Raw genomic sequence first — 22811 nt, 5'->3', positions numbered from 1 at the left:
ATATTTTAATTGGATAACCTTTTGCAGATAGATATACTTAAATGCATATATTGTACTTTTCAACATTAAATTTTCTTTTGTTGAGTTAAACTTGGTGTTTGCCTGATTTTCTTTCATTACACTGCTCATAAAATTATTCGGACCTTTGCGGAAGCCATAGATACTGGTAATAACCTCAGCCTGAAGATCAAGTTATAATATAAGTTTAGTTGATGATTGATTCCTCTATATTATTTAGACTAATCTGAATATAGGGTGGTGCAGTATAATATAAATTTCTTTATATTCAGATGAGCATCAATCAACAACTAACCAAGTATAACGGAAATTAAAGAGGTAAAGATAAGAATAAATAACCAACATACCAAGTATAATGAAAATTAAAGAGGTAAAGATAAGAATAAATAACCAACATAAAAGGAACAGTCAGTTAGGTAGGATGACACAACACCTGAACAAGGCGCAGATGATTTGTCGCTGGATGATTTTTTTTTTTTTTATCCAGTGTCAGACACCATTCTGCTTAGTGGAGGAGGTCTAAATGGCTTCAAAAGTATCATACTAGATTTCTAGAGTAGCCTTTCTGTATTATCTGATGCTTAGCTCACTTGAAGTATAATGGTCAATAAGCTTACAACTTTTCATAAATCAACAAAAAATCAAATAAAATGAAGAATTACAGGCTAATAAATATACTAACCAAGACAACTTCTTTTAGTTTTTCCTTTTCTGTTGGAGTTTCTTCAGATATACACTTTTCTTTAAGTCCATTATACATACAGTATAAGGTTGAATTCAACGGAACCATAATTTCTGTAAATTCTGCCCATAAGTGAAGAAAGCCATCAATAGTTCCTTCCATGCTTTTTGACATTGCAGTCATAACTGATGGATCTTTGCAAAATGACTGAACATCAGTAGCAGATATATGTACCATTTTAGGATTAGTGAGAAATGAATGTGCCTGCTTTCTTAATGAGTCTGCTTCATGTAATAGGTCATCAATAGTTATCTACAGAAATAAAACAAAGAATATTATTTGTTATTATGATTACTACTGCCTGTAAAATTTAAAAAAAAAAAATTAAGGAAGGCAAAAATAATGTTTGGCTATTAAACTCAAGTATGTTTTTTTCCACTTTGCTGTATAACAATGATGAATATTTATTATCCCTTCATTAACTAATCAGTCTTATGAAATAATTTACTGATATAATACATAATCAAAAATTAGTAGGAATGGTCTTATACAGTCTTCAAGTCTGCCTTAATTCTAGGAATACTAGCTGCATCTTTTTTGTTTCAGGATTCTGTTATTTTACATTCTCTAAGTTCAAGTTCCCAGTAATATCCGAGGGATCCACTGCTCAACCCTGAGTGGTGAATCACTCAGCTCACGGGTTGATGAAGAAAGCAGTCAGCTGTGAGACTTGGTGTAAACTGCAGGACATTTTGGCTGGCCTGGTTGGCTGAGTGGTTAGTGTTTCTGCTCTCCACCCAAAAGGCTGTAGGTTCGAATCCCGCCATGGCATGGATGTTTGTGATTGTCTGTGAAAATACTAGTGGTAGTGGTCAGCAGTAGGTGACGTTAGTTAGATGATGAAGGTAATTGCGATCGGTAGATTGGTGGAGACAGAGCGTTGTAGAGTAGGTGCTCTCCCTCAATGAGTCTGTGGACTCCTCCTTGGAGGTGTTTCATAATAATAATAACAATAATATCACCTAGATCAGTGCACAATATTTTCTCAGCCTTCAACTTCAGTACCATTTTAAACAATCCCTTAGAACAGGGGTCGGCAACACATGGTTTGCAGGCACCCAAGTGTCTGCAAACCATTTTTAAAGTGCCTACCACTGTTCCAGATATTGAAGCATCGAACAGCCTTCAAATTTTTTAGTGTGCATGTGAACCGTACATCACCAGTTATGGGTTATGCACTTCTGTTGCACTAGACTAGTAGTATGAATTCTTTTCTAGAGTGACAAAGTGACAATTGATAATCAGTTGTTTATTTGATGTGTTTCTAATAATTTTATATATTTATTTTATATTTTTTACAACCTATGATGGATAACATAAATAAAAAGAAAAAGATTTTTATTAAGAAAATGTGCTCTTAAAATATATTTTAAGTCAAAGTAGCCTGTGAGCGTAACATTGAAGATTTTAAAGGTGGTGCGTCATGGTGTTACCGTTTCATGAAACGCAGTGGACTTTGTATGCGTACAAAAACAAAAATCAGTCAAAAAATGCCAAAAGAATATGAAGACAAAATTATTTCTATATTATGAGAAATTAATGATGATAGAGAAGAGTCAGATGACAGTGACATGGGTTTTGCAGGTTTCTGAAAGGTCAGTTTACTATTAAAAATTACCTATTATTTTATCCATTTTTTTTTAAAAATCATACTTTAAAGTTTAGGTTTTTTCCAGAAAATTGTATTAAATTTCTTGGGTGCGTCTTATACATAGGAGCATCTTATACACCGGAAAATACGGTATGTATTGAATGTACTTTAAGCTTACAACTTCCCCTCCAGCATAATTAAGGTAAAGTGCCCTTTGTCATAAGCCAGATTTTGAGGGTGCCCTTTTTAGTGAAAAGGTTGTCGAACTCTCATTTAGACTATTTTAACCATTACCCTGCACTCGAACCTTTACAAAATGTTCATGGCTGAAATGAGCTGTATTTTCTTGGGCCAGTGTGCCTATTTATGGAATAGGCACACTGGCCCAAGAAAATGAAAAATCTAACTTATCAATCCTGCCATCTCTTTATGAGATCAGATAACTTATCTTAAGTTGAACAAAACTCTTTTATTTTAGAAAAAATGTCCCAACAGCAACTAATAGAATCTAACCCAGGTCATTTCTAAATGAAGGATGCACGTCATGTCATCCTTCAAAATGCTTTATAGATTCATTATTATTATATGGCACTTCCATGGTGCCCCAGAACACATCATGAAAAATAACTGTATAGTGTAATAGGTATTAATTTACTCAATTCCACTCTTGAAACATATTTCTGCATGTTATATATATATCAGTAAGAAATTTAATGTGTCTGCCAAGTAATATGGCATCAAGGGTTATCTACAGAAATAAAACATAAAATTTTACAAAGATGGTTCACTGTCAGGAGGGTAATATGTAAGCATGGGTGAATGTGGTAGACGTTTTTGTTAATAGATTAAACAAAAGAAGTGGGAGAGAGAGTGAGGGTCTGCAGAAAATGTGATATATTAATCGACTCAGGTGATTTGAATGAAAGTTGGACCAGGAAGTAAAGAATACTAGACAAAATGTCTAGACAAATACTAGACAGAATGAGTGTGAGAATATAAGTTCGAGAATGTGATAGTGAATATGGAAATAATTTAAAAAAGAAAAGAAAGCATGGATGTGGAAATGGAAGTGAGCCTGACTGATGGTGCAAGAACTGGAACAACTGCAAAAATGGAAGAAAGCCTGAATGTCTGATGGAGCAGTAGATGGGGTATCAAAAAGCAGCAGAGATTGCTTTTTGGTGGTTTCTCTCAAGGAAAGAATATAAAGCTCTACAAAATTAAAATAAAAACAACAATAGTATAGTAATTATAAAAATGGATAAAGGGAATGCCACTGTAGTTTTAAACCAAAAAGATTATACAGGTAGGCTTGCCTCCTTACTTCAAGATTACTCTATCTACCTTCCTTTACATTTTGATCCCACAATACACACATCTGAACACTTCACAAGTTCCTAAAAAAGTCACCTTTTGGCCTGCGGAGTTCACAAATAAATTAAAACAATGTAATTCTAGACCCTGCTCCCCCAGATATATGGACTACCAAAAATCTACAAATTTAATGTGCCATTATGCCCCATTACGGATGATATTGATCAATCCACATACAAATTAGCCAAACATTTAGTCAAAGTGCTCTCACAATAACTGTCAAAACACCTTCACAAATTAAAAACTCATTGCACTTCAAAGTACATAAAACTTCACATAACAACATACTAACATAATGGTTAGTTTTGATGTCCCCTTGATTTTTCAGTTCTGGCTATTTAATTTGGCAATGAAAATTCTACAAACAGATAGAGGAGATAGCCATGGGTTCTCCACTTTCTTCACCGCTGGCCAACTTCTTCATGGAGACCTTCAAAGAGAAAGCCTTAAACTCTACCCTACATAAAACTACTGTTTGCCGATGCTACACAAGTGATGTGTTTTCCATTTGGCCACATGGCCTAGATACTCTCAACATTTTCTTAACAAATCTAAACACTCAACATCCCAGGATCCAGTTCACCTTAGAAAAAGAAACAACAGTCCCCCAACCCTTCCTAGACATTCTGATTACAAGTCAACCTCACAGACCCACACATACTGTAGATACATTTACCAATAGTCACCCCTCCCTCCCAACAATATGAATTATAAAAACCCTATATAACAGGGATAAATTAATCATTTCTGATAACAGCACACCTTAACTACTGAACCTGCCCACATTCTCAACACTTTCTTAGCCCATGGCTACAAATTCCACAAAATCCCAAAAATATTAAAATCCCTTAACCTCAATTTCCCCTCCTCCACTTTAGAACAGACTACAGAAAATCTGAAAAATTAGCAAAAATCCTAAAGAAATAGACCCTTACAACCACTTAGAGACCACATAAAAAATTGGCATAAGGATGCCAATCATAAAGGGAGATTTTACGTATCCAAACATTGATTGAGCAGTAGTAAAATCTCATGAGAAGAATGAAACTGAATTTATTGAGCTGTTGCAAGACAACTTCCTTAAATCATGTGACAGAAGGAACTCAAGGTCAAAGAGTGTTAAATTTGATTATAGTGTCAGAGGGTGTTTCGGTTAAAGACATAACTATTCTGCCTCCAGGTGGTGATGGTGGTCATGCAGTAATCACTTGGGAAGTGGCTAAGTTCATGAATGACCATTCAGAAAAAGTTACATCCTAAACTACAAAGCAGGAAATTATGACAAACTGAGGAGTATACTGAGTTTAGTGCAATGTTATCAATTGCTGAATGGAAAGAATATCGAAAGTGCATGGGAAGCATTTAAAAAATTAAATGATGCAATATCAGAATGTGTCCTGAGAGTTTGAAGAATAAATAGGGTAGGAGTCAAATGGATGTGTAATCTAATTAAGCAAGAGATTCGTAAGAAATGGATGATGTCAAAGGAATACTGTGTGCATAATGATGATGTCCATTATAAAAATTATAAGCAGCAGGCTAAAAGAGTCACAAATGTTGTATGGAAAGCTAAGTCTGAGTATGAAAAGAAACTAACTCTACAAGCTAAAGGCAGCCCACAAGAATTCTATTGATATGCTGCAAGTAAAAGAAAGAAAGAATAAGCTGAATACTGATGCTGTGAGGGTGACAGATGCAGAAGAGGTTGTTCAACTAATGAGTGCCCATTTTGCTAAAAGCTATCAACCTGGAGTATGAAACACTGAGGCGTGCTGCTACCACTTCATTGGATGAAGAAACTTAGGTGTGTGAAGATGAGATATTAGGGACTTATTAGGGATGAAGAAACTCAGGTGTATGAAGAGGAGATATTAGCAATTGGGACTGATGGGATATCGGCACGGGTGCTAAAAGAGTATTCAGCTGAACTGGCTATTCCTTTGAACAGGTTATATAATTTCAGTCTCAGAACAAATGGTAGCAAGACCGATGTATTCAACTATCGACCAATCAGCATCTCAGGAGTGGTGGTGAAGATTTCGGAAAATTGATTAGGGCTCACGTTCAGAAATGGGTTGACAGTGAATCGCTGCTTTGCAATGAACAGCATGGGAGGGTCATGTTTTAGCAACTTGCTCACATTCTATAATAATATTACCATTGAACAGAGGGAAAAGGGTACACCATGATACTTTTGCATTTTGCTAGGGCTTTTGATAGAATACAGCATGGAAGGCTGTTGCATAAATTGGAGAATATGGGTTTGGATTGTAAAATATTAGTGTGGATAAGAGGATGGCTGATTGAAAAATATCAAAAAGTGGTATATAGGATATGTGAGTCTGCAAGATTTAAGGTAACCTGTGGTGTACCACAAGGATCAGTACCTGGTGTAAAGTTGTGCACTTTGGCATGATTAGATAGTAGATATCCAATGTTGTGTTATATTGATAGGATTATGCTAGAAGAAACTGATGAGGCTAGGGATCTTGGAGTGTTAATAGATAGCAAGCTGAAGTTCAGGGACCATGTAACAAAGATTGCAAATACAACTCAAAAGATAACTGCAATACTGAAACAAACTTTCATATGTAAAGATATGGATGTCATTTTGTCTCTTTACAAGGCCTTGATAAGACCTAATTTGGACTATTGTGTGCAGGTCTGGTGTTCTTGTTTCCATGGTGATTCTGATGCAGTGGAGAGAGAGAGAGAGAGAATGCAAAGGAGAGTGTTAAAAATGATATCAGGATTGTGGAATACTCATTATGAAGACAATGAGAATTTGTAGACTGCAGACACTAGAAAACAGGAGAAAGACGGGGTGATATGATTTAGACTAACAGACTTCTGAAAGGGTGACACAGGATTTCAGCTGAATGGAATTTTTCATTTTACGGTTGATAGGGAAAGGACAAGAGGGCATCCTTGGAAGCTGAGAATGAATGCTGCTAAAAAGAGGATGAGGGATAGATTTTTCTCCCATAGAGTGGTGCGTAATTGAAAGGAACTGCCATTGGATGGTGTGTGTGTGTGCACGCGCACGTGTGTGCAAGCAGTGTGAAGGAATTCAAGAAGAGGTATGACAGATGATGCACGTAGTATGTGGCCTCCCTTGACAAGCCCTTGACTCCCTGGAGGTCTCTCTTAACAATAATAATAATAATATTTTATCCTCTCTACCAAAGATCAACCACATTCCCTAGACCTGCCAGGTGTTTACCAGGTCTCTTGGAGTTGAAAACTGTTCAACGATGGCAAAACAGGAAGGACAGCCAATATCATAATTTCTGAACACATTGACTCCCTCCAGTTCCACCATTACAACAATTCTGGACTTGCTGAATATGCTTTGGACAATCACATAATATACACTAGAAGAAGGTTCATTTTACTCCACTGAGGCAAATACAAATATGAGAGCCTATTCTTGGAATATGCCTCAGCTTGAAAACTTTCAAAACCTCAACAAATTTAGCTACATGAAACTTCAAAATTTGGGAAGCACTCGTTCTCATGACCACCCAATTTAGCCCACTGTGGAGATGGGACACCATTTAGGACTCTAGGCCCAACTTTGGTTGCCTTGTTTTCAGCCTCATTTACCTAATGTTAGTGACTGCATGCACATATCAATGTTCTGTGATCCCTGATGATGGCAAATAGATTAAATATTGAAAGTATTAATTAAAATTATAGTTAATATTCAGTACATTGTAATTTCCTGTAAAATAACAATTATAAATACCAGAATTCTTTATGATGTCAGCATGGCCATGTGGGGAAAGTAATTCTACAGCAATCTGCTGACAAATTCATTGGACTTGGATTTTTCAAAGACCGTTGATAGACTGATACATGACAAGCTGGTGGCTAACAGTTGACAGCTGTCAGAATGGTATCATCAGATTGTGTATGGAGGAGTAGTAATCCAAAACAGTAATGTTTTGGATTACTACTCTTAATGCACAACTCTTAATACTTCCCTTAATGCACAACATTAGACATATCTGCAAGGAGATGTGTTTTGTATTATGGGAGATACTGAGATAAGAGTGATGGTAGCTTGCTCCACCTTTGCAAGGAATCGCCCTGGTGTTGCACCACCTTACCCCAGTCCTGAAGATACTTTCAGGTGCCAACTTTGTTTGCTCACACTTGGATAAAGGATTAAACTAAATTTATTATATTCTAACCAAGTGAAAAATAAACTTTCTACTAAAACATGACCGACCTTTAGCAAATCCATGCTGTCCATCAAAGATAATACCATTGTTATCAACCCGCTTCTAGATCCGAGTTCTCATCAGCTTCTCCAACAACTTAACCACAACACCTGACACATAGATAGGCCTATAATTTGATGCCTGAGTTCTATCACCTCATTTATGAAGCAACACAATCTTGCCCTCCTTCCACTGCTTTGGAACTCAACCCAGTGCAAGACTCATATTAAAACAATATGTCAAGACAGATGTCAACTCTCTGGCTCATTCCTTCAGAATTAGTGGGGATATATAATCAAGTCCCACAGCCTTATTAAAATGAAGTTTGCTCAATTCAACATACACCTCTTGTCACTTACTGTAAGTCTCTCCTCCCGCATCATCAACTGCTCTAAATCTCTCTCTCTATGATGTCACATTCACAAGAATGAAAGACCTTTATGAACTGTTCATTAAGTATCTCCATTATATATTCTACAGCAGTTGTCTTTATACCATTTTCTCCAATCAATGTCATCTTTCCATAATCATTATTTTTTTTTTCTGGCTACTTATTGAAAGAACTGGTTTCTTTCCCAGATTTGGTCACCGGGTTTTCAGAAGGATGAAGAGATGTTGGAAAGGGTCCAAAGGCAACAGACTAAGGTAGTTTCTTTTCTGACCTCTGGAATGTTGAGTATGAGGAAAGATTGAGAAGTTGTAATTTGCAGAGTCTGGTGGAGAGGAGGAAGAGGGGAAATATGATAGAGACCAACAAGTTGATAAGGGGTTGTTATAAGATCAATGGTGGAGAAGTTCTACAGAGAATAATGGGAGATCAGGGGAGAACCAGAGGTCATCCCTGGAAACTGTATAAAGAGGGTATGAGTAGGGGAGTGGGAGGCAGGTTTTTTCTGTGCAGAGTTGTAAATAATTGGAATGCCTTGCCCGAGAGTGTGGTGTCTGCAAGGAGTTTGAGTGTGTTTAAGGCTCGGTATGATGAGATGTGTGAAAAAAGGACCTCCCAGTTGAGTCTTTGACTCCATGAGGTCTTGGGATGATAATAATAATAATAATAATAACTCCCTAGGATTCTTTTTGGCTTCATTGGCTAATTGCTCATACTTCACTTTCGCTACCCTTACCAACCAAGTCACCTGCCTTGCCTGGTCTTTGTAATCCTCATGGATTTGGTTATTACCACTTCTCTTATGCTGCCTCCATAATGCCCTTTTTCTCTGTATCACATGCTTAATCTCTTTATTCATCCATCTCACACGTACCTTATTTAACCTTATGACCCTTGGAATACATTTAGACATTGCTTCTATTTCTTGAAAATCCTCCAAGCTACATTGATCTCTTTTCCACCTAACTCCTCATTCCATGCTACACCCACAAGCTCCTGGGCTCTTCATAATCACTCCCTTGTAGTTCCAGATATACCCTTTTCTCACAGAGTTCCTCACACTGCTGACAACCACCCAGCATAGTCACTCTCACCAATTGGTGGGTGAATGGACACCTCATTTATCATTACATCCTCTGATGAGATGATTAAATCCAAGACCCTCAATCCTTGTGCCCTCTGTTATATAATGCTTGAGGTAGTTATCCCTCATATACTCAAGAAACTCGTTTTCTTTACTTCTAGTTGCTATCTCATCATCCCAGTCTATATTGCCATAATTAAAATTGCCCATAATGATTACTCTTTTCTTATTTGCTTGGCTAATTTGATTATACAATTCATAGTCACTACCATCCACATTAGCAGGTCTATAACAACATCATGCTAGAGGTGAATAGTATATCATTCTATTCACCTCTATCTCATACCATACTGCCTCAAATTCACTGGCACTATTTCCCTCTTGCATCTCTACTTTGTATGGACATTACTCTTTCTCTATCATCAATAGCATTCCCCCTCCCTTTTTACCCTTTCTATCTTCACAAAATACATCATATCCTTCCATCTCTATACCTGTCAGGATGTTGTGCTCATTCAACCATGTCTCACTTATTCCAACAAGTTTTGGGTGAACAAACTCAATTAACGCAACCATTTCATTTTCCTTCAAATTTATTTATTCTCCATATCGAAGAAATATGCAAATCCATAGCTGAAGAACCAGGCCTACAAATAAATGATACGAATATTAACCACATCAAATATGCAGATGATATTATTCTTGCAGAATCTAAAGAATAATTGGAAAAAAACAAGAAAAATTTTAAACGAAGAATGCAAAACTTTTGAAAATTAAATTAATCTAAACAAAATTATCATCAACATCATCATCAAATTCCTGCCATGTACCCTCAAGGGGTGTATAGGATATGATAGTACTACATGAAAAAAATTACATCATTATTAATTTCCTATCTACAATTTTCCTCCAAATCAGTCTGTTACTTGTCAAGACTCCAACATTATCAGACCTTATATTTCTATAGTCTAAGGCACTTCATACCGCATCAATCCACCTATATCTTGGTCTTCCTGTGGGTCATTAGCAAAACAAGTGTTCTCTGCCAACCTGGCAGAGAACACTTGTTTTGCTAATCTTTCTTCACCCATTAAGTAACCATACCACCTGAGATTAGCTCTGCTAACGCATTCCTAGATGCTGACAATGTCAAGTTCTTTCCTAATATCCTCGTTTTTAATATGATATTGCCATTGATGCCATCTGTTCATGCCTATAATCTTTCTCAGGACTCTCATATCTGTGGTCTCTAGTCTTTGGTCAAGTGTTTTACTTCTAACCCAGCTCTCAGATCCATAAGTTAAAACTGGTTTGAACACTGTCTTGTATACAGCTAATTTAGTGTTCCGACTAATTTCTCTCTTATTCCATATGAATTTATTCAATTGACTTCCTACCAGCTTTGTTGATTCTATTGTCTATTTCTATATTTAATTTACCATCTTCAGTAAAAATTGTGCCTAAATAGCTGAAATGTTTTACTTGTTCCATAGGTTTTCCATTCACAACACAGTTGACATTTTCAATGATTCTGCCTATTTTCATTGTCTTTGTCTTTTTATTGCTGACCTTCATACCATATCTATTACAACAGCTATTCAATTTAGTCAGAGAATCTTGCAGATATGTAGCGGATTTATTTAGAAGTATAACATTATCCGCATAAAGCAAAGAGCTGACATTAACATCTCCGATTTTGATATCATGTTTAATACCACTTTCCTTCATAATGTGATCCATATAGATAATGAATAACAGAGGAGATAATGTACATCCTTGTCTCACACCAGATTTAACATTAAACCATCTTCCTGTACTTCCTTCAATTCTAACTGCTGACTTACAACTCAAATAAGGACTAAGTATTGCTTGATATAATGCCCCATTGACACCATATAACTGTAGCGTATTGAATAGCTTCTCTCTTCGCACCTTGTCATATGCCTTTTCCAAATCGACAAAACTTAAATACAGATCTTTGTTATATTCCCATGCTTTCTCGACTATCTGTCGTAAAGTGAAGATCTGATCCTGACAGCCTCTATTTGGCCTGAATCCAGCTTGTTCTTCACCAAGCTTTTCTTCCACAATTCTTCTCAACCGTTTCTCAAGTATACTTGCATAGATCTTGCCAGGAACACTCAGTAGGGAAATACCTCTATAATTCTCACATGCAGTTTTATTTTACTTTTTATTTATGGGAACTATGAGAGCTCTACTCCAATCATTGGGAATTTGTCCCTCTGTCCAGGCTTTCGGAACTATGCAGTGCAGCCGCTGTAAGACTCTTATACCACTATACTTCAGCATTTCTGGTCGAATATCATCTACTCCTGCTGCCTTTCCACATTTCAAAAAAATTTGATGGCTTTTTCTACTTCAAGTATGGATATGTATTCCTGACTGCATGCCTGGTCAGTGTTTTTTACCACTGTGCTGTCATCACTGCTTGTTTCATTTAGCAGTTTTTCAAAGTAATTACTCCATACTTCAAGAATATCTTTTTCTCCCGTTTTCATGTCACCTTTATCATCTCTAACTCCTTTTACAGCACTCTTTCCTCCATTCCTAAGCTTCTTCAACAACCTCCAAAATATTTTGCCACCTTCTTGATATTTATTTTCTATATTCTTGCCAAAGTTTTCCCATGACTTTTGTTTAGCTAGTTTTACACAGTGTTTAGCATTCTTGCATTTGTCTCTGTATTCTCCAAGAGCACAAGCTGACTTATTTGACAGGAACTTTTGATATGCTTTCTTCTTTTCCTTCACTGCCTCTTTAACTTTCTGTGTCCACCAGGGAGTTCTGATTTTTTTATCCTTACAGACAACCTCACCACATGCCTCTCTGGCAGAATCAATCAATCAATGTTTTCTTCAGAGTTTGCCGCTGAATCTCCAAGGTTTGATTCCTGTTCTCAAACTCTTTCATTTTTTCTTCAATAATCTTTGTGTATTTTAGTCAACGGTTCACATCTGAGAGCTGCTCAACTTTTATTCACTTTAAAACTTTCTTACATGTTATTCTTTTCAATATGAAATTCAATTTTATTTTGCTCAAGACTAAATAGTGATCACTTCCAATTTCAAATCCTCTGTACACTCTGGTGTCCTGCACCAGGGAGAAAATATCACTATCAACAATAACATAGTCAATGAGACTTTTCTTATTCCTTATGTCTTCTCTCCATGTGAATTTGTGCACATTTTTATGTTGAAACATGGTGTTAGTAATAACCAGTCCATGTCCTGAGCAGAAATCCAACAGATATTTGCCATTATTATTAGCTTTGCCCTTTTCTCCAAATTTTCTCAAAATATTTTTGTATGTCTCACAATCATTTCCTACTCTGCTATTTAGATCCCCAACAAGGACCAACTTTTGATTTTTCATTGTGTCAGTTGCTTTTTCTAAAGCCTCACAAAATTCCTCCACTTCTACCTTAGTAGAACCTTCTGTGGGACCATAAGCACAAATAAGTCTCATTGCCCAGTTCCCCATTCTCATATTTGCCCACATTACTCTACTTGAGACTGACTGCCATTCAAGAAGATTAGCCTCGTATTTTGTGTTCAATACTATGGCTACTCCTTCTTTTCCTTGATTGTCATTGCCTGAATATAACATTTTGTATTTATTGCTCAGAAAGATCTCACCGGTTTTAGTCGTTTTTAGTTTCAGTCACCCCTATTATGTCGATCTAGTACTTATCGTAATTCTTCAGCTAGCTCCATTTCTTTGCCATTCAGGCTTCTTACGTTGATAGTATCGATCTTTAACTCTGGTGATGTTGAGTTGGGGTTTGTTTTCAGATTTCAGATTTTCAGATTATGCAAAATTAAAACAATGAAAATTGGAAGAGATGGGGAATAAATTTCAATAAACTTAGAAAATCACATACTTGAACAAGTAAAGCAATTTACATATCCTGTCAGTCTCATTACTCACAAACTCGATAACACAGAAACAGACTTAACAAAGCTACTTAAGGAATTGACAACATATATAAGAATATAAATTAAATAACACTTTAATAAATATTTCCGATATTTGGGCAACGTCACGTTGCCATCTTCAAAAGGAACTTACAAAAAAAAGGCACGTACACGTAGGCACTACAACACAATAACTGAGAACGAAGCGAGGAAGCTATTGTTTTCCTAAAAGTCCTGATGGTGTCCCCCTAGTGGGCTATGTAGGGTGTTCTTGGCTGTTAGGCTGAAGGTTTGCTGATGGAAGCCTCCCAAATTTGGGGCAGTCTCATGCAACCAAATTAGCTGAAGTTTGGAGAGTTTCTTAGGGCTCAGGCTGAATTCATGAATAGTCTTTCAAATTTGAACTTGCTACGGTGTATTATTGTAGCTTTCTTCCACCACATTCCGTGGTGTGTATCCAGAGCATGGTCTGCAAGATCCGATTGGCTGTACATGTGAAACCGGATGTAGTCCTTGTGTTCTGAAATTCTGATATTTGCTGATATTTGTTTGGCCAAAGTAAGACAGTTTACAACTGCAAGGGACCTGGCATACACCAGATAGGTCTAGGGGAAGTGGTTGGTCTTTAGTGGAGCAGATAAGGGATGCTAATTTTCTGTATGGTCTGTAACAGGAGATCAAGTCATGTTTTTTTAAGATTTTGATAATTTTCTCCGAGGTGCCTTGGATGTAGGGAATGGTGATGGATTTAAAGTAATCGTTGTGAAGGGGGAGGGGGGGGGTTGTGGTTTGTTGGTTTCAATATTTTCTGGATTTTATGGGGTAAGTAGCCATTGGCTGAGAAAGTGTGGAGGATGTGATTTAGTTCAGTGTTTAGGGCCTTGTCGTTTGAACAGATTAGTTTAGCCCTGCTGTATAGGGTTTTCACCACTCATATTGTTATGGGGGGGGGGGGTTGTTGGTGAATGTACCTGCATGTATGGGTGGGTTTTCTAAACTGAGAAAACCAAGGTTCCATCAGGTTGGTGGGTGACCAGTGTGTCTAGGAAAGGTAGGCTGTTGTTTTCCTCTTTCTCCAGAGTGAACTTGATTCTGGAGTGTTCGCTGTTTAAGTGTGTTAAGAAGGAGAGGAGTGTATCAGAGCCATGTGGCCAAATAGCGAACACATCATCAACGTACCAAAGCCATATGGTTGCCGTATTCTACAAACAAATAGAGGGGACAGCCATGGGTTCACCACTCTCCCCACTCTTGGCCAATTTCTTTATGGAGACCTTTGAAGAAAAAGCCATAGCCTCTGCCCCACAAAAACCAACCATATGGCTTTGGTACGTTGACGACGTGTTCGCTATTTGGCCACATGGCTCTGATACACTCCTCTCCTTCTTAACACACTTAAACAGCCAATACCCCCAGAATCAAGTTCATTCTGGAAAAAGAGGAAAACAACAGCCTACCTTTCCTAGACACACTAATCACCCACCAACCTTGGTTTTCTCAGTTTATAGAAAACCCACCCATACATGCAGGTACATTCATCAACAATCCCCCCCGCCTCATAACAATACGAGTGGTGAAAACCCTATACAACAGGGCTAAACTAATCTGTTCAAACGACAAGGCCCTAAACACTGAACTAAATCACATCCTCAACACTTTCTTAGCCAATGGCTTCCCCCCCTCCCCATAAAATCCAAAAAATATTGAAACCAACAAACCACAACCCCCTTCCCCCCCCTTCACAATGATTACTCTAAATCCATCACCATTCCCTACATCCGAGACACCTCAGAAAAAATTATCAAAATCTTAAAAAAACATGACTTGATCTCCTGTTACAGACCATACAGAAAATTGGCATCCCTCATCCACTCCACTAAAGACCAACCACTTCCCCTAGACCTACCTGGTATATACCAGGTCCCTTGCAGCTGTAGACTGTCTTACTTTGGCCAAACAAATATCAGCGAATATCAGAATTTCGGAACACACGAGAACTACATCCGGTTTCACAAGTACAGGCACTCGGGTCTTGCAGACCATGCTCTGGATACATGCCACAGAATACGGTGGAAGAAAGCTACAATAATACACTGTAGCAAGTTCAAATTCGAAAGACTATTCCTGGAATCAGCCTGAGCCCTAAGAAACTCTCCAAACTTCAACTAATTTGGTTGCATTTGAATGCCCCAAATTTGGGAGGCTTACATCAGCAAACCTTCAAGCCTAACAGCCAGGAACACCCTACATAGCCCACTAGGGGGCACCATCAGGACTTTTAGAAGAACAATGGCTTCCTCACTTCATTCTCAGTTACTGTGTTGTAGTGCCTACGCGTACATGCCTTTTTTGTAAGTTCCTTTTGAAGATGGCAACATGACGTTGCCGAAATATCGGAAATATTTATTAAAGTGTTATTTAATTGATATTCTTATATATGTTGTCAATTCCTTAAGTGATTTAGTAATGCATAACCAACGTATAAGCTTTTCTACGAGAAAGACTTAATAAAGGATGGTCTAATATGAATAAATACCATATTTTTCAATAGATAACGCACACGTTATCTATACAAAAGTCTAAATTCGTTAAAAATGAACATGCGCAGTATACATTTGAAAGGTATCGGAGGTAAATCAAATGTTATAACAAAACTAAGGTAGAAGTATTACTTAATATTTATTGAATATTACACTATTCAAATCCAAAAAATTTTTCATCAGACTCAATATTGAAAGAATCGATTGCATTAAAAATTTCATTCTTAATGCAATTTAACGGTATTTCTTCAGCTTCACAATCATTGCCACCAGACACCAGTGCATTCCCTTGTGCTTTAATGAAACCATTTCTAACACAGTCTTCACTTACAGCAGCCCAACTTTCTACAATCCACGTAACTATATCATTATATGACATTCTTTTCATCTGCCCTGTTTTGTTATATTCATGGATGCCATTCATCATCCAGTCTTCCCACTTATCCCACAAATTGTCTTTGAATGGTTTATTTAGTGAAATTTAGCTAATTTTGCTTCCCAGTTGCACGGAAAATTTTGTCCAACAGTACTGGAGGAGTGCACACTTAAATTGTTTTTCATCATAAATCCAAAAACCTAAGATGGGTGGGCCTTGAAATCCTATATTATCGTTTTATTCTTTTCGATTCCTGCAACACACAGATAGTAGATATTCTCATACCTTTAGCTCTTTCACTAACAACCCAATCAAACAGTTTTTTTTTTTTTCTTATGGTTGGCCACAAGCACCTTCTAAACCTCATAGCACGTTTCCTCATATGTAAACATTTCAGGACTATTTCAGCCTTTCGCCATTCATGCACACTACTTTCTCCAATACCAAACAATCTACCAGCTTCACGATTCCCTTTTTTCTTTGCTACTTCTACCAATTCAAGCTTGAACTGCGCTATGTAGGATTTTCTCTGAGAAGTACTTCTGTCTTCTATGGGTAATTCAGATCTAATAACAAAATATAAACAAATAATGATTTACTTTATGAAATATTTTAAAACAGGATGTACAGAATAATATAACTTCATAAAATACAAAAAATGTACACCTACCTTTCAATTGTTGATGCAACTAGTTACAAGAGGACAATGCAGCCCACATAAGTTATCTTTCGGGCCCAATGGTCACACAAAAAGTCGTAATAATGTCACAGTGCTCCCTAGTAATGCAAAAATTGTAAAATTTGGAATTTAAAAAATCACCCACTGCTACTAGCAACACATGTGCTTTTAAAGAATTCCTCCATCCTCTGTCTGTACTTCCTAACTCTACCACTAGTTGGTGCATGCCTGTTATCTATACATCAAAAGGAGTGATGGAAATTTTGGGGTGAGCATTATCTATCAAAAAATATGGTAAAACAAAATATGGAAAAATAATAGCATTTTGAAAAGCCTGAAATTAAAATTTTGTATATATATGTGTGTGTGTATACATATACACATATATATTTTTTGATTTATATTGATTGTGCGTGTATGCACACACACACACACACACATATATATATATAAAAATACACACATATTATTTATTTTAATTTTTTTTTTTTGCCTAGCTGGAAATCCTGCATCTAGAGACCAAATGTGGAACTATTTCAAGCAATTTCAGACCTTCAATAATAGGAGCAGTGGTCTCCCACCAGGTGATAAAATTCATCTCCCCCCAAAATACAATGACAAACATCCATGCTTATCTTGGTATTTACAAAATACCAAGCTATCCAAAGCCCTTTCAAGCTGTATCCATCCCAAGGATAAGGTGGCTAGCCCTATGCCTCCAGTGTCCTATGTCTGTAGATGCGTGTGTTCATGGGGGCCAGTTTGCCTGCTTGCAGGAGGAAAACCCCCAGATAAACTGGGGAGAAAAGCTCTGCAGTCCATGCCCAAGACTGGCTAACTTGGCTATGTCTGAGAAATATCCAAAGCTCCTCATGTCAATGATGGGAATCGAGTCCAGGACACTTCTTACTCAGGTTATACAGTTGCGAAGTTCATACTGCTCGGCTAACAGTGTGGACTTTAAATTAGTGAATAACAAATATTATGCAGTACAACAATTTAATATATCGCTCTTACCTCAGACGATTCACCAAAGGAATCTTCACTTTCACCACCTTGACATTCTTGAGCAAGGAAGGAAAAAAGAAAAAATTAGTATACATCAAGAAAAATAAAATTAATTCCTTGATAAATGTCCATTCTAATTATTTTTTAACTATATACCTATATAAGCTATGGCTAATGTTTTTTGTTGTATTTTGTTTTTTTATTTATACAACTCTGCTACATATCTAATTTTAACAAAGAATGTAAATTTTAAGATACTTTGGTAAATTCTTCAAGATGCTCTGAATGTCTTCTTTAAATGCTAAACCCAAAAAATAGCAATGTGTGCCATTATTTACAGCAAAAATACAGTTGGACATATAGCTGATTTTTCTTAATATTTTCAGTCATTATTATTAATACCATTGCATATAATGGTGGTGTAAGGAAAACTCCGAGTCTTCTGACTAAATAAAGAACACATTATCAATATCCAATATAATTATAATGAAAACCAGTAGTGAATATAATACTTTTTCCTGAATTCACTCAACACATAAGTCTCCTTCTCTCTCTCTCCTTCTCACACTTCCTATTATAGCTGAATAGTGATATAAAACTTATCTATGCTAACAGAATATAGACCAGGAAGGGAAACCCAACAAAAAAAAAAAAAAAAAAATTAGGATGTCATGCATCAACAGATTAGCACAATGATTGCAGCCTGAGCAATTATGTAGGGGACTTCCACTATGGGGTATAGAATGGAGGGAGAAAAGGGTACATGAAAAGGGTATTGTGCTTATAAAGGTTAGTGTGGGGCCTCTCGTGGTGAGTCCTCTGACTCCATGCAGATGTCCATATAATAATAACACAGTTGAGAATGGGGAGGTGGGTGGGGAAGATGTGAACATTTGAGAATATATGTACCTGCATAAGCAGGTTTTCTGTATACTGTAAAAGGAAGGTTACAATTTGGAAGGCATGCTGTTAATTAGAGTGTACAAAACTTTTGCTAATCTCTTTTTATTTTCTTGTCATGGATTATTGATTGTTGACTTTTGAGTTGAAGGGAGAATTTGTCTGGTGAATCTAAGTCATGAGGCAAAACTGAAAATACATCAGCAAAGTAAGGCATGCTATTTAAGTGTACAGAAAGGCTACACTATTGTTAATCTCTTTCTGCAGACCATGGATTGTTGGGTGTTGGTTACTGAAATGAAGACAAGATTTGCCTAATGAGTCCAAGCCATGAGGGAGATTGAAAACACACCATCAAAGTATCATAGCCAGATAGAAGGTTGGTTCAGTGTTTGAATTTAGGCTGTGCAACTAATGCTATAAGGCAAGTGTATTGTGTCTGTAAAATGCATGTTCTTCTAGCCAGTTTGCCTGTATTACAGGACGAAAAACCCAATTTCCATGGAGAATCCTCTGATACATGGACCAAATCTAAGATGCTTGATCCTATTGTTCCCTCTCCTACATGTTGCCTAAGACTATTTTCCTCAAGAATTCCAGAAATTCTATTTGCTTCCTACTACATTCTATTTCCTCTGCCCAATTTATACTACTATAGTTAAAATCTCCTATAATAATTACTAGCTCTGCACTCACCACACTGATGTGCCTAAACATTTCCTGCTCATCACCCTCTGTGTTCTCTGACTTAGAGCAATGTCAGATATCTAAATATCTTGTCTTTCCCACCTATACCACACACCATACACTTTCAAAGCTTAGTGCCATTTCTTTCCCAATTCTCCACACTGAAAGGACTCAACACATTAGTTATCATAAGTAGTACTCCACTACCCTATTTGCCCTTGCTATATTCTACATCTATTCCTGTCAGGTTATCATCTTTTATCAAAAGTTTTTCCACTTCGTTATACTATAGATTAAAGACGTTAAGATGTTATGTTCTTGGTTTGATCCTTTATCCAAGTGTAAGCAAACAACAAAATTTGTGTGTGAAGTCACTTCACAACTGGGCTACACAGAAGCTAATGACTTCACATCCATTGCCTTAATATCCCATAATGCAATGCCCATATCCTTACGAATATGTATAATGCTGTGCATTATGGGAAGTGCCACTACCCAGACTGGTTTTGACCTTTATTGAAGTCTCATTAGTGGGAGCCAGACCCAGAAGTGATACCAAGGTTGAAGTAATGCAGAAGTGATATTTCCATATATAAGTAGTCAAAAGGTGTCAAACCTTATTACTAAAATACTCTGGATGTTGAAAGGTTTCCCACTTGGTAACTAGTAGTGGCCATTCCCATAATGCACAGCATTATGGGAATGTCCGTATACATGTCCATAAGGATATGTTCATTGCATTATGAGAACGTTAACACAATTGTTGTGAAGTCATTAGCTTCTATATACAAGTAGCCCAGTCATGAAGTGACAACACGCAAGCTTTTGTTTGCTGATACTTGGATAAAGGATGAAAAACCAAGAATATAACTTCTTGTTATCATCTTTTGTAAACCCTGTTTCAATGATTCCAATAATCTCTAAACAGATTAAGGTTATCAATACCACACACATTCACTTCCTTTATTCCCGATACTCCTGGAACATCAATGCACTGTCACCAATTCTAAGTAAAAGGCAATTTTACTTTCCCTAACATTCTCACTTGTCCAGAACACAATCTCTCCAGTTGCCTATATCCTTCTTTGTTCATGTGCCATTCATCTCTTGCATATAACTCTCTTCTATCTTCAAAAGTGCTTGAAGCATCCACATATTCCAGACCTTTCAACACATTCTTGTTATTGTCATGCCATTCATTACTGCTGATCTCTTTCTCAATTCTGCATTATCATATCTGGGTAGTACACTTGCCATCTTCCTTCTCATACTTTTCTATTGCACAGTTATTAACATTAATCTCAAATTTCTTGCTCACTGATTCACACTACTTCTCAGATCATTTGTACCAACCATCACATTTAGCTAATTTTTTGGATAATCTAAAAGAGGAATTGGCAGCATCTACTGTTGTCTGAGAGTATTATTATGTTTATGAATTTCAGGTAATCTATAGTATCCAGGTGAGGGAACAGAAACTAAAGAGTTTAAGTACCTTGGTAACTTCGCAAGACCAAGAAAGTTACAGTATAGAGTAATCCTGTTAGTGTTTTAATCAGACATTTAGTTGGACTGTACTATAACAAAATATAAATAGATCAGTCTGAGCATAACATCCATTTCACAATTAGATTCACTGGCAATGAGAGCTACACAAGCATTACCTGTCTTCTCTAGTGATTATTATATTTTTATCTTTCGAAAGTTTCATGGGTGCCCTCAGGAATCTTTGAGGAGCCAAGGAGACTTTCTAGCCTCCTTGGCCAGAAGAGAGATGACTTTTGGAAGAAAAGCTAAGCTTGTATAAGAATGATGACAATGTTGAGTCTAACGTTATTAGCAACATCTGCAGCCAACTTCTGGACACCACATGGCATCTGCAATTAGTCAGGTTTAAGGATAGTACTTGACTAGGTGCTATCAAAGTTGTGGCTGAGTAAATGGATGACGACAGCTGATTTATTTAGCCTTTTTTGAAAAAAAAATAATTTTTTCGACTACATCATGAAGAGACTGAAATGAAGGTTTGGATTTGTGAATTAGAGCTATCATTGTCTGACAAGTCAATTTCATATTTTTATAAATTCTTTATGTATGAAAGCATCAGAAATGTCTGAAAGAATGATCCAAAGATTGGGGTTGAGCATGGCTAAAAGATTCAATTGTAGCAAACTAATAGCTGCATTACTAGCAGCAAGGATTTATGAGAGCATTGATCTGTTCAATAATAGAGCACACACCTATAGATGCAGAGGTTTTTTTTTTTTTTTTTTTCTGAACTTCATTTTAAACTTAAAACTTTATTATTACTATTATTACTATTATTACGGGCAACTCCAGGGAGTCATTAGACTCATCGAGGGAGGCCCCAAATCATATTCATCACAACTATTTGACATTCATACAGTATCTATCATACCTCGCCTTAAACTCATTCACTGTCACAGCATCCACCACAGACTCAGGGAGCGCATTGCACTCATTCACTACTCTAAAAGTAAAGAACCCAGCTCTAACACCTTTACTAACCACACTTTTGCCCAGTTTCCATGGATGTCCCCTAGTCCTCCCACAACCAGCCCTGTTCACAAAAATATCTTCTGAATTAATTTTATAGAAACCCTTCAGTAATTTGAATGTCTCAATCATATCTCCCCTTCTCTGCCTATCAACCAATTTTTGCAACCCACAAATCCTCAACCTGTTCTCATACAGTTCATTCCACAGACCTGCTATCATCTTGGTCACTCACCTCTGGATCCTCTCCACCTCCTCCCCATCAAGAAGAAACCTAGGTGACCAAATCTGAGCACAGTAGTCTAGATGGGGTCTTATCAAGGCTCGATACAGAGGAACAATAACCTGCTTGTCTCTGCTTGTCAACATATTCTTCAGCAACCAAGTGATTTGATGAGCTGTTTTGGTCACTTTTGCAATGTGTCCCCTAAATTTCAATTCCTTATCTACCAACACTCCTAAATCTCGTGCCTCATCAATTTCCTGGAGCACGGTTCCACCAATGCAGTAAACTGCCGCCAATCTTTTCACCCCAAAATGCATAACCTTACATTTTGCCACATTAAACTGACATCCATTCTCCTTAGCCCAGACCTCCAATCTATCCAAATCATCCTGCAAAATTTTGACGTCATCTGCATTCACTATTGCCCTACCCAACTTCACATCATCCGCAAACAAATGAACTGTTCCTCTCAGATCATTTCCTATATCATTTATGAACAAATTAAACAGCAGTGGTCCAA

At 36.9% G+C, this 22811-nt stretch overlaps 1 protein-coding gene across 1 annotated transcript in view; it reads right to left on the bottom strand.

The window, feature by feature from the left end:
• Positions 1-22811, bottom strand: part of LOC150102411 (uncharacterized) — a 415154-nt gene that overhangs the window by 155072 nt on the left and 237271 nt on the right. Inside the window, exons 12-13 of the mRNA XM_090399571.1 lie at positions 17971-18017; positions 701-1012 (exon numbers count right to left, since the gene is read on the bottom strand). Coding sequence (XP_090255697.1) covers positions 701-1012; positions 17971-18017 — 359 coding nt within the window. The remainder of the gene's footprint in view (positions 1-700; positions 1013-17970; positions 18018-22811) is intronic.

This window comes from Typopeltis vanoorti, chromosome 10, assembly GCF_054136105.1.
Source record: "Typopeltis vanoorti isolate ZY-2024b chromosome 10, IOZ_Tvanoo_1.0, whole genome shotgun sequence".
NCBI lineage: Eukaryota > Metazoa > Arthropoda > Arachnida > Uropygi > Thelyphonidae > Typopeltis > Typopeltis vanoorti.
This window is presented reverse-complemented; position numbering and strand designations above follow the sequence as displayed.